The sequence below is a fragment of the Parasteatoda tepidariorum genome, chromosome 4 (assembly GCF_043381705.1).
Source record: "Parasteatoda tepidariorum isolate YZ-2023 chromosome 4, CAS_Ptep_4.0, whole genome shotgun sequence".
NCBI classification, from domain to species: domain Eukaryota; kingdom Metazoa; phylum Arthropoda; class Arachnida; order Araneae; family Theridiidae; genus Parasteatoda; species Parasteatoda tepidariorum.
In genome coordinates, this window is record NC_092207.1 from 55,641,633 (window position 1) to 55,657,054 (window position 15,422).

The 15,422-nt window shown below is 27.2% G+C and overlaps 1 protein-coding gene across 1 annotated transcript in view; it reads right to left on the reverse strand.

Moving 5' to 3' along the window:
- Positions 1-15,422, reverse strand: part of LOC107449012 (dynein axonemal heavy chain 2) — an 89,033-nt gene that overhangs the window by 48,891 nt on the left and 24,720 nt on the right. Inside the window, exons 16-24 of the mRNA XM_071180342.1 lie at positions 14,996-15,148; positions 13,390-13,515; positions 13,070-13,288; positions 10,324-10,575; positions 8,853-9,149; positions 7,726-7,961; positions 5,638-5,836; positions 4,199-4,423; positions 1,817-1,918 (exon numbers count right to left, since the gene is read on the reverse strand). Coding sequence (XP_071036443.1) covers positions 1,817-1,918; positions 4,199-4,423; positions 5,638-5,836; positions 7,726-7,961; positions 8,853-9,149; positions 10,324-10,575; positions 13,070-13,288; positions 13,390-13,515; positions 14,996-15,148 — 1,809 coding nt within the window. The remainder of the gene's footprint in view (positions 1-1,816; positions 1,919-4,198; positions 4,424-5,637; positions 5,837-7,725; positions 7,962-8,852; positions 9,150-10,323; positions 10,576-13,069; positions 13,289-13,389; positions 13,516-14,995; positions 15,149-15,422) is intronic.

Here is a 15,422-nt window from a genome sequence, read left to right on the forward strand (position 1 = left end):
TTCATGAGATAACTTTTGCTTAACAATAAAAGGGTCATTTTGTGTGCAGAAAAATATATTGACTAATGATATAGGGTCAAAAAGTATCAACCTTAATGCTATTTAATATTTATAGCAAGAATTTTTAAGAAGAGCATAAATATATCATATTATGAATAGAACAATAGGTCAGAAAATACAACACTTAAAAAAATTTTAAATTATCTTAAAATAATGGAATGTCAGTAAAGTAAAGCTTTAATAACATAATACTACTACATAAAAATAAAACTGTCAATACAAATATGAAAGAATTCGAAAGAAAAACTGACTATAGAAACTCTAGCTTATTTGACAATATGTGTAACTTTAAAAAAAGTAATTAGTGAATGATTCTCTAACAAACAAGGTAGAAAAAATTTAAATTGTTTTAAGTCTGACCTCAATCTTAATCAATCGCTGGATTTATAAACTTACTTAGTTAAGTTTTATACATTTTAAAAAGTGCATGATAAAACTTCTGCAGTAAGTTATTTTTCTAACTTTTTAAAAAGATAACAAAAAAAGTTAGAATGAAAAAAAGGGGAAAATCATGGAACTGAGAAAGAGTCTCATGTCTGTATATAGCAAAGATAGCAATTTTTTTATTTATGTGCCAGTTAAATTGAGTTCTTTCATTTCCAGGCGTTCAATGTGCCACTCATTATAATTCTTTTTAAAAATACTCTTAAAAAAAAGAAAGTCCATCATGCTACAATGGTTGTGGAACAATTTTTAATTTGCTTCAAATAAAAATTGAATAAACAATATTTTAAATACCTTTATAATTTATCATAAAATAAAATTTAGGTAATTATAATAGATCTTTCTAATTTTTTACAGTAGAAAAAATTAGTTAGGTGTATCAATACAAATCCCAATATGTAATTGTTTGTCTTTATTTTTTGCTTAAAAAGGGTGTCCTTTTTAAAGTGCTTCAGTACATACACTTTTTGCTTTTCAAAATAAACTAATTTAAACTAATAAAAAACATATACTACAATATTAAAAATATAATATAAACATATGATACAATATTACATACATTTAATTCTATTTAGTGTGACACCTGTTGCTGAACCTTATTCGCTATCTTATTTATATTTGGGTCATAGCTTGCTATCTTTAATAACACACGATATTTATCTAAATCTGTAACAAGACGATTTCTTACAGTCAATTATGTAGAATTTATCGATGAACCAGATGGCTAAGCCCCTTTTTTGCTGCCGTGCAGCAAATCTGATGGTTGCCTCGCAATAATTGTTGTTTGTAGGCATAAAACAGTTTTTTTAATTAAAATTCTCTTAGTTTTAACTCAGACAGTATTTGGATTTTTGGGTAACTGCTTTTAATGTTTTTGAAAGAACATTTGAAAATAGCTTTATTTTAAAAAACAAATTTTTTAATTTGACTCATATTTTACAGGAGCTATTGAGACAAATAATTTTAATTAATTTTTAAACCATTTTTAAAATTCACAGCCTAGCCACGCATGCTCTTAATATTACAGAATTCAGAGAATCTAGAAAACAATTTAATGTAATACAAGTCATGAGAGACATGAAAAGGACACAGTCTTGTAAGTAGTAAAAATAAGTGGAGCATGGAAGCATAATATGGTTAAGATGAACATTACATGGTTTCTTGGTAAATTTGGATTAAAAAAAAAGTTTCGGCATATTATATTTGATGTATCAAAAAAGTTTGAATTTAACAAATTTAAAAAAGCGAATATATCAACATTTGTTTTGAAAGATTATTTTAAAAATTAAAATATAAAAACTATTAAAGATACTTTTAGTTCTGGAACATTGAAGACACAGAAACGGTTTAGTAGTGGATCTGGAATTTTATTTGCTGATCCAAATGATGAAGATGAAGCCACATATGAAACATTCTGCGGATATAATATTTTTATTGAATACAGTGATTAGTTACAAAAAAAAAGACTGATACAAGGAAATGTGTAATTACTATATATATATTTTTAATTAAATTGGATATAATTATGTTATTTTACTCGGTTTATTTTTTAAAAGTTTTTTTTAATCAATTAAGCATTAATCCAGATTTAATGTGTAATATACAGTTACACAAGAATATTTAATTTAAATTATAGCCTAGCCCTTTAATCAGCATTAAATTATTTTGCCAAAATTTCATTTATTGTAGAGAAAAGGTAAATGTGTAGAGGCAAAAAATTCTGTATAGTTGAGAATAAGATGACATTTGAATGCTGAGTTAAATTATCTATTTAGATATTTTTTAATTGAAAATAAATTTTATTTAAAGCGCAACACAGTAAGTGTGAAGAAAAAAAACCAAAGTTTTGCTTCATAAAGTATTGTAAATTATGAAATTTATTAAGGGTGAAAAAACTATTTTAATTCAGTAGAAATAAAACTTAACTCTCTGACTGTTTTGCACAATTTTTACCCCCTCTGAATTGTATTTTAAATTAATGATGCTACATTTTTACTAATTTACCATTTAAGAGTAATCAATCAGAAAATGCATGATGCCACATTTTTTAATAATTTACTACATAAGAATAATTAATTGGAGTATTCATGATGCTGCATTTTTACTAATCTACTATTCAAGAGAAATCAATCAGAATATGCATAATGTGAAATTTTTACTAATCCAATTTTTAAGAGTAATCAATTGGAATATGCATGATGCCATATTTTTACTAATTTACCATTTAATAGTAATCAAATGTGCGCTGCAATGGGGCAGGCTTGTGAGGAAAAATAAGGATTCAGAACAAAGCTGCTGGGACCTGGGACTATGTGATGCTATCAAACAGTTAGTTTAAGAAAGCTGGACCAAAGCTGGTTTCCAAATGCAGCTAGTTTGATGACAAAAGTTTAACTTAAGCAAGTAAATCTCAGAAAATCAACTGTGGTCAACTTTTAAGATTTCATTACTGAATACTTGGATGTAGGAAATCACATGTCTAAGAAAATTAAATTTAACATTGAAATCTATAAATTAACATATGCGTGTATATAGCTTGTGCCGCATAAAATACATTTCCAAAAATTGGAATTGAATTAAAAATAAAAATTAAGAAAACTTTCAAGCAGCTCGTCTTAACAAAATTAGTTAAAAATATCTTATTTAATTAAAATATAATAGTTGATAATAAAGGATATAACAAGATAATGAAAGAGGTTGGAAAAAAAACATAAAGCAAAATCTTAGTATTATCAAAATATGAGATAGAATATGAGAATGAAAAATAAACAAAATAAAAAGATAGAAAAGACATGGAACAGGGTGCGAAACCAAATTTTTCAACAAAAAATGAGCACTCTAAAAAAATATAATAATGAGACTAATAAAAAAAAAATTTCTATTAAATATTCTATATTTTCTTTCTAATTAAATGAAGAAAAAAGAGATGGAAATTTTGAGGGGATGAAGCTTTGTGATTCTTGACTGATCAGGGGACCTGCATAAAAATACATAATTAGTGAATGATCTCCAAGTCAAGTTCAAGGATTATGGTATTGATTTATGAATAGAAAAGTGCGAGTAGGCCATTAGCTTGCCAGTGATGAACAGGATGGTGCTTCCCCAATGATGAAATTAATAAGATAACTAAAATTTTCTTTCAGTATTAGGGCAAAAAATTGGCAATGCTTAGTTGGTCCTTGTAAACAGCAAAAATTGAAGAGATTTTTTGGTTCAATTTCAAGGGCAGAAAATGAAGCCAGAAATTGAGAATCTCTTGCAAAATGCAGCAGAATTACACAGAAGATTACAAGAATCTTTCCCACCAAATCCACCTTATCAATATGCGAACCAGCAAGTATTTCATCAATCATGTAAAATGATTGACGCTGTCATAAGTTATGGGCTGACAGTAGAGCAAAGTGAAAACCCTGCTATTTGTATAATTCGTAAAGAAATCGACATGGTGAAGAAAAAATAAATAATTTTGGAAAAGGAAAAAATTAAGCACTTTTTAAAAACACCCAATGAAAAAAAGAATCTAGAAACTTTTTAGGGCTTTAAAAAAAACAGAAATCGAAAATAAGTACCTTTAAACCCTTTTTAAAAATGCTACGCACCCTGTGGAATTTTTAAGGAAAAAATCATAAAGAAAATCTTCTACGTACAAAATGTTCACAACTGCCACATTAAGGATTACAAGAAAAGCATTTACTCGTAAGCAATTTTTCGTCCATGTTTTACGGTCATACCAAAATCCACAATCAATAGCCATCAATAGTAATTCTAAAGGTGGTTGACTTCCAGATTCATCACAGATAATGTTGTCAATGTTATCCAAAAAGTTAATTAGTTTCCTCTTAAAATGGGGTAACATTATGCCACCAGCCTTTTTTTCCAACTGGCTTTCAATTACTGTTTGAAACTTATTGGATGAAATCTAAAAGCAAAAGCAAGCATTAATTACATACAAAATGCAAAACTATATCAAATTATATTTTTGCTAAAGACATTACCATCATTAATTGAGAAATAGTCGAGGATTAAACAAATATTTACGTTACACATAATGTAGCAGAATTTACAGAGTCAATTAGCAGTACAATCATCATAAATTCAAATTTGTCTGTGACCCTAACATTACAGTACTATGTTTGTTAGGGTCAATTTGTCAGTGATCCTAACTAACATAGTCAGAAAGATACAATAATTCTAAAAATTAGACCTAATCCAACATGTGCATAGCAAAATTAGCACATATAAGGTAAATAAAAATTACACAAAAAAACTTTAAAATTTTTTAAATTTTAATTTTAAAAAATTCTACACTTATAAATGAATTGAATAATTTAATAATTTAAATTTTACAAACTGTAATAAGCTCCAATACCGTCGATGAACAAGTAATGACAGTTTTTGGAAATAAAGAATTTTATTTTATTTTTTTTGATTTTTCATGTCATTTAATTTCTTTCATTTTTCAAAATTCCAGTTAGTTAAAGAACATTATTTGGAATTTGCAAAAGTCATCACTTTTCTTTTGCTCATATGTCTGCAGATTGGGAATCAAATTCTATTTAAGACCTAAAACAAATAGTTATTGTGTTAAAATTGTTTTTTCTTCTTTTTTTCTTCCTCTCAGTTATATTTTAGGCTCATTTTTGAAATATGAGACAAAAAATAACCTTCAGTTGTTGTGATAATTTTTGTTTTTTCAATCTAAGAGGAAACAAAATCTGCAGAAACTCCGATAATCTACAGTGCCTGCTGCTATGTTGGAGGTTTTCTGCTACCAGGCACAACCATTTAATTAATACAGCAAAAAGAAATACCAGGAATATTTTGAAAACTTTAATAAGCTACAATATAAATGTTTCTAATATTTCAGAATCCAATATTATAAAACTCAGATTGGAAAGCGTCAACAGTCAAAAACGTGACAAGATTTTTTTAAAAATCAACAGGAACCTTGAAAACAAAGAAAAACAATCACTAACCTCTTATTACTTCAAACATTTAAAAGTTATAATCTTTTATCCCCACAAAGCTTACAGATTACTATTGTTAAGCATACAGATTACTATAATTAAAAAGATTACAAAGCATACAGATAACTATAGTTAAAAAAATAAAATACTCTAAAAAGAAATGCACCTGTGGTAAGATGTTGACAATATTGTGAGTGTAGGTATCACGATCCAGAACTGAAAATAAATCTTCTACTAAAGCTGTCTTACCACATCTACTATTGCCAATCAAAAGAACTGGATGAAGTGTGTTTGTAAACTGAAGTATAAAGTGCTGATAACTTATACATCTAGCAGTTGGAATGAACCAATTTTCAAATGGAGAACTGAAAATTAAATCGATGTAATTAATATTTTGTTATTATAAAAGCATAAACTACTAAATAGATTTCTTCCACTTGAAATACTTTACAAAATATTAATGATAGAAAAAAAACTAAACCTAAATATTTTAAAAGAACATTTACAAAAATCAAAAATATAAAATACAAAAATAGAACAAAGGTATACCAAAGGAGTTATTCTTCATGGATATGAATTAATTGCTTTAGTACTATCTTAAGCATGACTGTTGATATATAACATTGTATATGAATTAAATACAAATAAGCAATATAATCATATCAGTTTATTTAGAAATTTGCATAACAACAATTTAGTAGTTATCCTACATTTTGGTTATTTTTGCATAAAAATTAATTTTACGTCTTTGGCTCATAATCGTGAATTAAACAAGTCAACCATAAAAATTAAACCTTTTTTTCGATATTTATATACCAACTTCATGCATTTAGATATTTAAGATGCATAAAAAAATCAATATATCAATCAAGTTGTACATGTCATCATCATCATAATTTATTTTAAAACTAAAACTTTACCATTGGAAGAGTTTAGATAAAGAGCAAACATTTAAGTAAACTACATTTTTCTATTTCTTAATTTTTTGGCAAATGAGATATGAAGAAGTATATTAACTAATAATCTTTATTTAAAATTTTGTCTTTACGAGTAATTGCATTGGTTAAGGTGCATTAAAAATCTTGCTGAGAAATTTATTAGATACACTCAGACTTGTATGTTACGTCTTTCAATTTTTCTTGCAATTGAAATTTTAAGACACAAAGTAAATTTATTTTTATTGTCTTCATTCACAGCTTTTTTTCTAAGAGTAATTGTCCTGACAATTGTCATTACATTATGCAATAATAATAGCCTATGTTTGTCCATGAATGCAATGTTAATTTATTGTCCATAACAACATCCACTCTGAAATATAGCAACTGAAATTTAGTTTCCTTTTCTATCCAAGAAAATCACTTCATCAAAATAAGTGTCCAGTATTTTTGCATTTTGAAACAAAATGCTTTCTTTCACATAAAGTCATTCATTTTTCAAAAGTTTCAATTAAATTATTAAAGCTACTACTTTTTTTTTTGCATAATTTGTACCTGAAATTGCACATAAAATCTTATTATTTAGCACATAAAATCTGAAACAATCTTATTACTAATCCCGCATGCCTTATTTAAACTAATGTTGTAAAATCTTGGGACGATTTAGTCTCTAGTAGGAGTTAAAATTACTATCAAGTATTTTGTAATGAAGTTATTAAAATTTGATTCCTAAAAAAAATAAATTTTATTTTGCGAGTACAGAGAAACTTTGAATCTCACCATAAAAAAATTAAAAAAACCTGCCTCCATAGTAAAATTAAAAGTTTGTAAATAACCAAATTTTTTAAAATAGAGACAATTTAAGAATGGATAAACGAACTTCAGAGTATTATAAAAATTTAGATATTCTCAGTTTTATCATCATGGAAGTAATATTTAAGAATAATAAAAACACATTAAAAGTTGTTACTACCAGAAGAGGAAGAAAAGAAGTTTAAAACAGTGAAAAATATCTTTGCATTCTAAGAACTAGAAATTAATACAACTTTTATATGAAATTACAAGAAATTTAATTATTAATATAAGCTGAGAAAATTTTCATTTGTTATTATTATTATTTATTATTTTAACTATATTTCTGTAACTAACTGTTGCAATTAATTTGACCTTTAATCATTTTCCTCAGCTATTCTGCTGGAATTTTTCAGCTTTTAGCGAACAGATGCGAAGAAATAATGGATAGTAAATCTAATACAGATTAATAATTACATCAAACTCTACTTCATTACATGTATATTTTGAATAAATACTTCATTTACTTCATTGGGGGTTGCCATTTTTCAGGCAAATATGAACTCCATTTGATCCATTCAAAGTTGGCATCTAAATGATAGTTATAAACGCTTTCTAAAGCATTTAATGAATCATTTAAGCTTTTGATGAAAGCATCAAATTCATTTTTCTCATCTTCACTAATGGCAGCACCAATTGACCAGATTATTGACAGCCAAAATATTCTTGAAATGATGGTTGAATCAACCTTCTGCGGAGATACCTGAAACAATTTATTATACTTATGCAATGCTATTTTGTATAGATTATGATCTTAACAATAAGAAAGAATTTAGGTGACCTGAAATACAAGTATCCCCTTGGTTATATAGCAATCATAAAACATCATTAAGTGAAAACAACAATCTATCTGAATATGCATTATACTGAAAGTCATTTTCTAATAACAAAAATGAAGTATACAAGTCTAGTTATACAACATTAAGTTAATTAACAATAAACAATTACACTTAAAGGGTGACAATTATTGAACAACACAAAAAAAAAAACAGGTGAGTAACTTTTGAATCGTCAGTGAGATTCGGGCATTTTCAGATCTTTTTTTTTTAAAGCATCCTTACTCTAATTAAAGAGTATTTTTCACTGAAAATATTAAACTATTGTGCTCAACACTTTGATTTCTACAGAATTTTTGTTATTATTCAACGCACATCACAGTCATTGGTAGCAAGCAAATCAAAAATGTCATACCCTAAATTTAAACATCTGCAGTTTTTTTTAAAAATTTGTATACAATGTTTGTTTCCTGAAGCACGAAAAAAAGCTTTTCAAAACTTCATTTTTATTTCAGAAATCTCAATAACTGCCACACAGTATTTGTATCTTTACACATTTAATAAATCAATCTTTTAAAATAAACTGTAAAAAAAAATATAGTATTACAGAAGAAAATGTTCGCGTATGTTTTTTAAGAGACATTAACCTTTTGCTTACAGCACTTAGAATGGTTTAGCCCATCATTCTTGTTCAATTGGTGTGCCAGCCTTAAGCAAAAAGTTAAAAAAAGAATGACACATCTAAATGTGCAATATAGCTAGAAGATATTGTAATTTAATTTATTTAAGTTTCTAATAAAAATTATATAATTACTTACATTTTTGACATAGATGTCCATTAAACAGGAGAAAGAGGACACACAATTCAATTTAGTTATTGACAGAGACTTCAAACTTCTTAAAGAATCAAAAGCGAATTCCAAAATGTTTTCCATGTATTCTTCTATTAGTTTCTTGACAACAGGAATTAAGTTTTCATTTTCACACTTATGAATCCATGAAAACAAAAAATTCTTCCATACTACGTTGCTTGATTTATGATACACAATACCCATGCAAGAAAGAATACTTGGTGAACAATGCAAAATATTTGTAGTTTCAAAGATTAAAGTGACCTATAAATATAATTTAACAAATTAATATATTAATTAACTAAAAAATTATAAGAATTATAATAAAAGCTATAAGAAGAAAAAATAAATTATTTTTCCCTTTCACAATTTATTTTTATTATTTTAGTGTAAAAACATAAATATTTTAATAGGAAATAAAAAAAAACATTATCCTACAAGGAACTTTTATGTCCTAAAATAACTGGCATTAAATATTTCTCTAAAATATTTACATAAACTGATGCGTCAATAGTTCTAATAATACAGATCAATCATTTAATACCTTTGCTAGATATGCTTCCCCACACTATTTGACTCGCTGAGAAATTTACAGTACGCAATATGCAATCTAAAAGATAAGCTTCATTTCTTCACCAAATATACCACATACTGTCTGATCGATGTAGATTAAAGTTAGACTCTGCTGAGAAAATTACTGAGTTCCACTGAGTCATTGTCCATGAAACATGCGTTCTAGGTCAAGAAAGTCGTTTCAGAAATTTTTTTGTAAGTAAAAGCTTTTTCTTGGGGCGATAGGCATGCAAGCTATTATCCACAATGTGTCGATGGATTGCTCGTGCACTTATATTACCACAGGTTTTCTCAAATTCAAATTAGGAACACTTGCATGTTGATTACGAAGAGACATTCATTTCAGATATCAATCGTCAGACTTTTTAGTCGCCCTCCTTTGGTCTGATCCAGCCTTTCTCTTAATGCCGCTGGTTTCACGCATCCTTTGTATCACTCTCGAGACTGTCGATTAATGACATCCTATTTTTTTTAACAAACACTTGAGTGGAATATCCTTCTTTAGCTAAAACCATCCTTTAACACCATCAAGAAATAGATAAATAACGAGCGTTCAAGCTTTTGCTGCTCTATTTATGGCAATCGGAAGATGCAATAGCTCGAAAGCGTTGTACGTCATAATAGAAATGTGGAATCTCAAACCTCATTTTGAAACCACTAAATGTAAGTTTATGCTCACAAAATAATGCATTGACATTTAAAATTGGATTTTTTTCTAAGTGAGTTCATTTATAATAATTATAATTCTACATGTACACACTAAAGTTGTATTTTATATTTAAAAAGTTTATTTTAAAAAATACTTAATAATTTTTAATGCAGAAAAAAAATGGAAAGAAAATTAAAGGAAGAAAAAGAAACAAACCATGTTAGCTAAAACTATTCGTTCTCCATTAGCTAAAGTAAACACTTTATTCGCATCTAGTAATGAGCTTATATTGCCGATCCATTCTTTGTCAAGAGGTCCATTAAGTATTAGCCAGCTCTCTTTCGCCCTTTCGTTTAGGCAAGCCTTTCTCAAAGTGGCAGAAAATAAACCATCTGACCAAATTTCATTTTCCGGGAAGAAACCAAAAAGCTCTTTTAGAGTGAAAGCTTTGGCATTAAAAATAAAACTCTGAAAAAATTAAACAAAATAAAATAATGCTTATAACTATATTTCTATAAATATAATTAAATAATGAGAAATAGCTCAGTTGTTAAGCTATTCAGCTGTAACGATAAAAAATTAGATCACCCAGCTTTAATTGATAACCTGCAAGAAAAGGCAGTTGGTGAATAATGCTGACTACTTTGCCACCCTCTTGTCATATGCCATGAAACTGAGGAGCCTTGACCTGCTTGACTATCTCGGCCTACAACTAACTGTTGACGGAATGCTTTGCTTTACTTTACTTGATTTCAGGTTTCCACCATTGATATTAGTGAGGAACAGTTTAAACCCAAGGCTCAAGAGACCTGTGCCGCTCCAAGCTTTCCATTTCAGTCAATGACATCAGGACGGCGCAGCATCAACTTATCGCTTTAAAAATAAATTGTTTCTCATGTAACTATAATTCTTTTTTTACACTTATTTTAATACATTCATTGTTTTCCATAATTTCTATTTTTATTTGTGATAATTTCTTTCATATCTGATAGCAAAAATTTAGTAGTAGAAGTAAAATATCAGATTGTGTGATAGTGATCAGCAAGAATTATTATAAAACACATGAAGTAATTTTCCATGCTTTACTTCAGAAAATACAAAGGTGACACCAAATGAATTATAAAATGAACTAGAAGAATTTATCCTGCAGTGAGAGAATAAAACAGCACTATGCTTTTATTAGAATTTGGCCATTGAAATCATTACTGTTATGTAACTTTAAACAGAAATCAAACTTTTAATTAAGTCAACTACTATTGAATATTTTTAATCATCATGTCTAAAAATTAAGAAACAACTTTTTTGTGGAAATCGTAAGAAACAGAGAATCAAATGAAGTTTTATATAAATTTACATCAAAGTATGGAAAAAAGACAGTGAAAAAGTGATGATTTAATTTAATAATAGCATCTGGAGAGAAAGGAGAACCTAGCTTCCTCTTCAATTCCTCATATCAATGCTCAATGACGTCATAATATGACACTAACGATAGATATGCAAATTAAATTTTTTACCAGATCTGTGGTAGATGTTTATTTTTAAAGTTGTCCTATGCATAAAATGTTGAATTTAATTTCAGAGTTCCAAATCTTCCCACAACTGTTATAACCCTGTTCAAAATTAATGGTTTTGTTAACATGACTGTTTGAAAAATCCTTTCTAAAAAGAATTAATCTAGAAAGGACTATTATACTTTTTCAGAATTAATATTTCAGTTAAAAGCAGTTATTTATTTCTAACATTTTAAAGTGATGTAATTAAAAATTAAAGTTCAATAACAGTATTGTGTGTAATAAAGAGAGAATTATTACAGTTTTATCTAGAGCAGTTTATTTATAACAATTTGCATTATATCATATGATGGGATTAAAGATGAAGTTACAATTGTCAGTAGTACTTAATAGAAAAAATTGTATTTTGATTGCATGTTGATGTGGGCGGGAGATGATAAAAACAATGATTTGTTCAAATCCCAACGCTAGATAATCTATTTACGCAAGATGCTAAAATAGCAACTGCGTAGTGATTTACCTAAAGAAAGAAGATAAGTGAACTGATTTTTAGCTGTTTCAGTGAAAAACTGAAATAAAGAAGTCGGGACTCACACAGCCCTACATTGCTTGCCTTACTCTTTTAAGCTTATTTCCTTCTGATTAATGAAAATATTTGCGTATGGAATGGGGCTATTCATAATAATCGCTGTTTATTAATTTTAATAATCGGATTAGCCAAGTGAATTGAGAGCCATTGACTGGTTTACCCTACTCTCATGTTTTTTTTAAGAATAAATGTCATTCCCCGTAATGCATTTATCTGCTATACCTTATACTGATGTTTCTTTAAAGTTAAGTGCCACTGCCTGGAATACATTTGCCTGATATACTCTACACTGATTTTATTTTAAGGTTAAGTGGCACTGCCCAGTACAGGCTGTTTTCTTTATAAGTCGGTATGTCTTCAAACGCTGTTTAAAATTTCCTCCCGAATTGCAATTTGCACGGCATACATCACAAATGTGAAAATATGTTTTTGATATGGTTAAATTTAGTGTTACAATTTTAATAATATTAATGATGTTTTTCAATGGCTTCACAAAAAATTACTTAAAAAAAATAGTTAAAACAACAAAAACAAAACTATAAAAAAAAATTTAAAAGCCATAGAAACACAATATTCACAACCAATTTGTTTATTGTACTATAAATGCATTTTTCCTCTTATCTTCCAGAGTTCAATGTGCACATCTATCAATAATAATATTATGATGTCATTGGACATTGATCTGAGGAGATGAAACAAAGCTAGATTCTCGTATATCTCTAGACGTTAGTATGATTCAGTCAAAGATCATGAATCTATGGCGATTGTGACAACATAGTTGAAAAATATTGTGCAAATAAGTGCTTATTGCCTAACTTTTGGAAATAAATATACATTTAAATAAAATTAAAAACATATTTACATGAACTGCAGAAAGTTTGGAATCCTCAGTTCGGTTATACTGAGCCTCAAGCTCTTTTAACATTTTCCAGGTAGTTGTTTTACCACTACCACTTTCTCCAAGCAAAATGATAGAGTGATAATATTTTCTTAATTCATACAGGTATTTAATTGTTTCAATAGTCGATGAATCTGGTTGAAGAAAATTTTCTTCTAAAACTTTCTTTATATCATTGCAAAGCTACAAAAAAAATTTGAATGCAAACAAAAAAGTAAAAAACAAGGTAGAAAAAAAATATTAAAACAATTTATATGCAAAAAACAATATCTGAAATTGCTTACTTCTAATTTACTGTCGTGATCTGATTTAAAAAAACCAAAAACTATTTCCAATATGCTTTCAAAGATGGGAATGTCAAAAGAATCGAGTATCTGAACTGTTGTTTCTCGCAAAGAAGACACTATAAACTATAAAAAAATATAAGATCTCCAATGAAGCACAAAGAAAATGGAGATTGTAATAATACATTGATGATGATAGTACGCTCATATAACCAATTAACCTGACCTCTTGCATATTTCTTAAGTAATATATTAAATCACTATACATATAGAAATAATAATATATATATACATTTTTCATTAATGCATTTTTAGTAGGACGTCTTGTATAAAATAATTAGTATATTGTACTTTGCCAAATTTTCAAAAGTAGTTAAAAATTTTATTCAATATTAAATGAAGTATACAATATGTAAAATGTCTCCTATCATCATTAGTTATTAATTAGAATCTCCCATAATCAGTGTATTAAAATAATGTCTGAAAACTGAGATGCACAATAAGCAAAATAAAATGAAGAAATGTATAAATGAAGTGTTATTTAATGTACAATTAGATTTTAATATGCTAGATACAATTTTTATAGTTCGTGGTATGGAACTCAAATGTACTAAATTAGCTGCTTGCAGTAACCAGATCGTCAACCTACCACTTAGGGATTCCACATTGTCCTTCACTTGCACAAATTCAAAAATGAATCTGAATAAAGATTCTTTTTTAAATATATTTAGACTTTATATCCTAAATATTTAAAAGGTAGCCACAATTTTAAAAATAATATGACCCTCATATAAAAAACAATCAAATTTAAGCTAAATTATTTTTAAATAATAAATTTTCAAAAGTCTTATTAAATTTTCATTATTAAAAAACTATTTTGTGGTATAAAATCTAAACCTATTAGAAATAAGGTATATTTAATTAGAAAAAATATGTTTTTGAGCAGATTCTGAAACAAAAAAGTTTTCCGCAATAACTAATTAACACATTTAAGATATACATTTCAAACTATTGAAGTAGCCTTTAGTTACATGAAAATTCTATTATTGCATCAAAAATTAGTCAAGATGTTCTTTTTAATTATTTTGTCCCTACTTTTATCTAATCTACTCCCTTTTGTTTAATTCAGAATCAAAAAACTTGTATTGTACTCTAGAAAAAAAAATCATTGCTTTCTTATTTATTACAATTAATATTTCCCTTTTTTACAATTAAGAACTTATGTACAGCTTTAAATACTTATAAACCATACATAAAATACACAACAAATAAATTATTTAGCTAAGACAAAATATGTTAATATATATACAATATGGTTTAATGCCAAAAGGTAAACATTAATTAGTTTAAATGCTCAGTTCAAAATTTGATAAATGTAGTTAATAAAATATCTAAAAACAAAATTTTAAACGAAATTAACTTAAAAATTGTTATTAAAACTTTGTTTAATAATGAAAAGCAATAAAAGAATTCAACAAAGCAATGCAATAAATAAAGCAATTACAAAACTTAATATTAATCATAACACAAGCGTTACATTAAACTAAAAAAATAATATACTTCGAAATAACCTCAATATCTTAACTTCGTGTAAAATATTAGATACCTCATCCTCTGATAAATGTGAATCAAGTTTTTTCTTTTCTTTCAGATATTTTAAGAAGTGCATGATGGCACGAAGTCCAAATGAGTAATGAAGCTTCCTAGATAATTGTTCCCTCATTTTCTTGAACACCAAATCAACATCAGCAGCTAAAGCCTACAATTTTAAAAATTTTAATACTTTTGAACAAGTTGGGTAAAATATTTTCATAAATTTCCAAAATTTATAATAACATATTTAATACAATTAAAAAGTACAAAAGCATCATTCAACATCCAGATTAATGCAAATAAGATTCATTGGAAAATTATTTTGCTTTTAATATGGTAAACTTGAATAATTCAAAGTTGAAATGACCAGAAATAGTTCATAACAGTTTAAACTTTGAATTACATATATTCTTTCAAGCAGAGATTAATCATAAAAATTA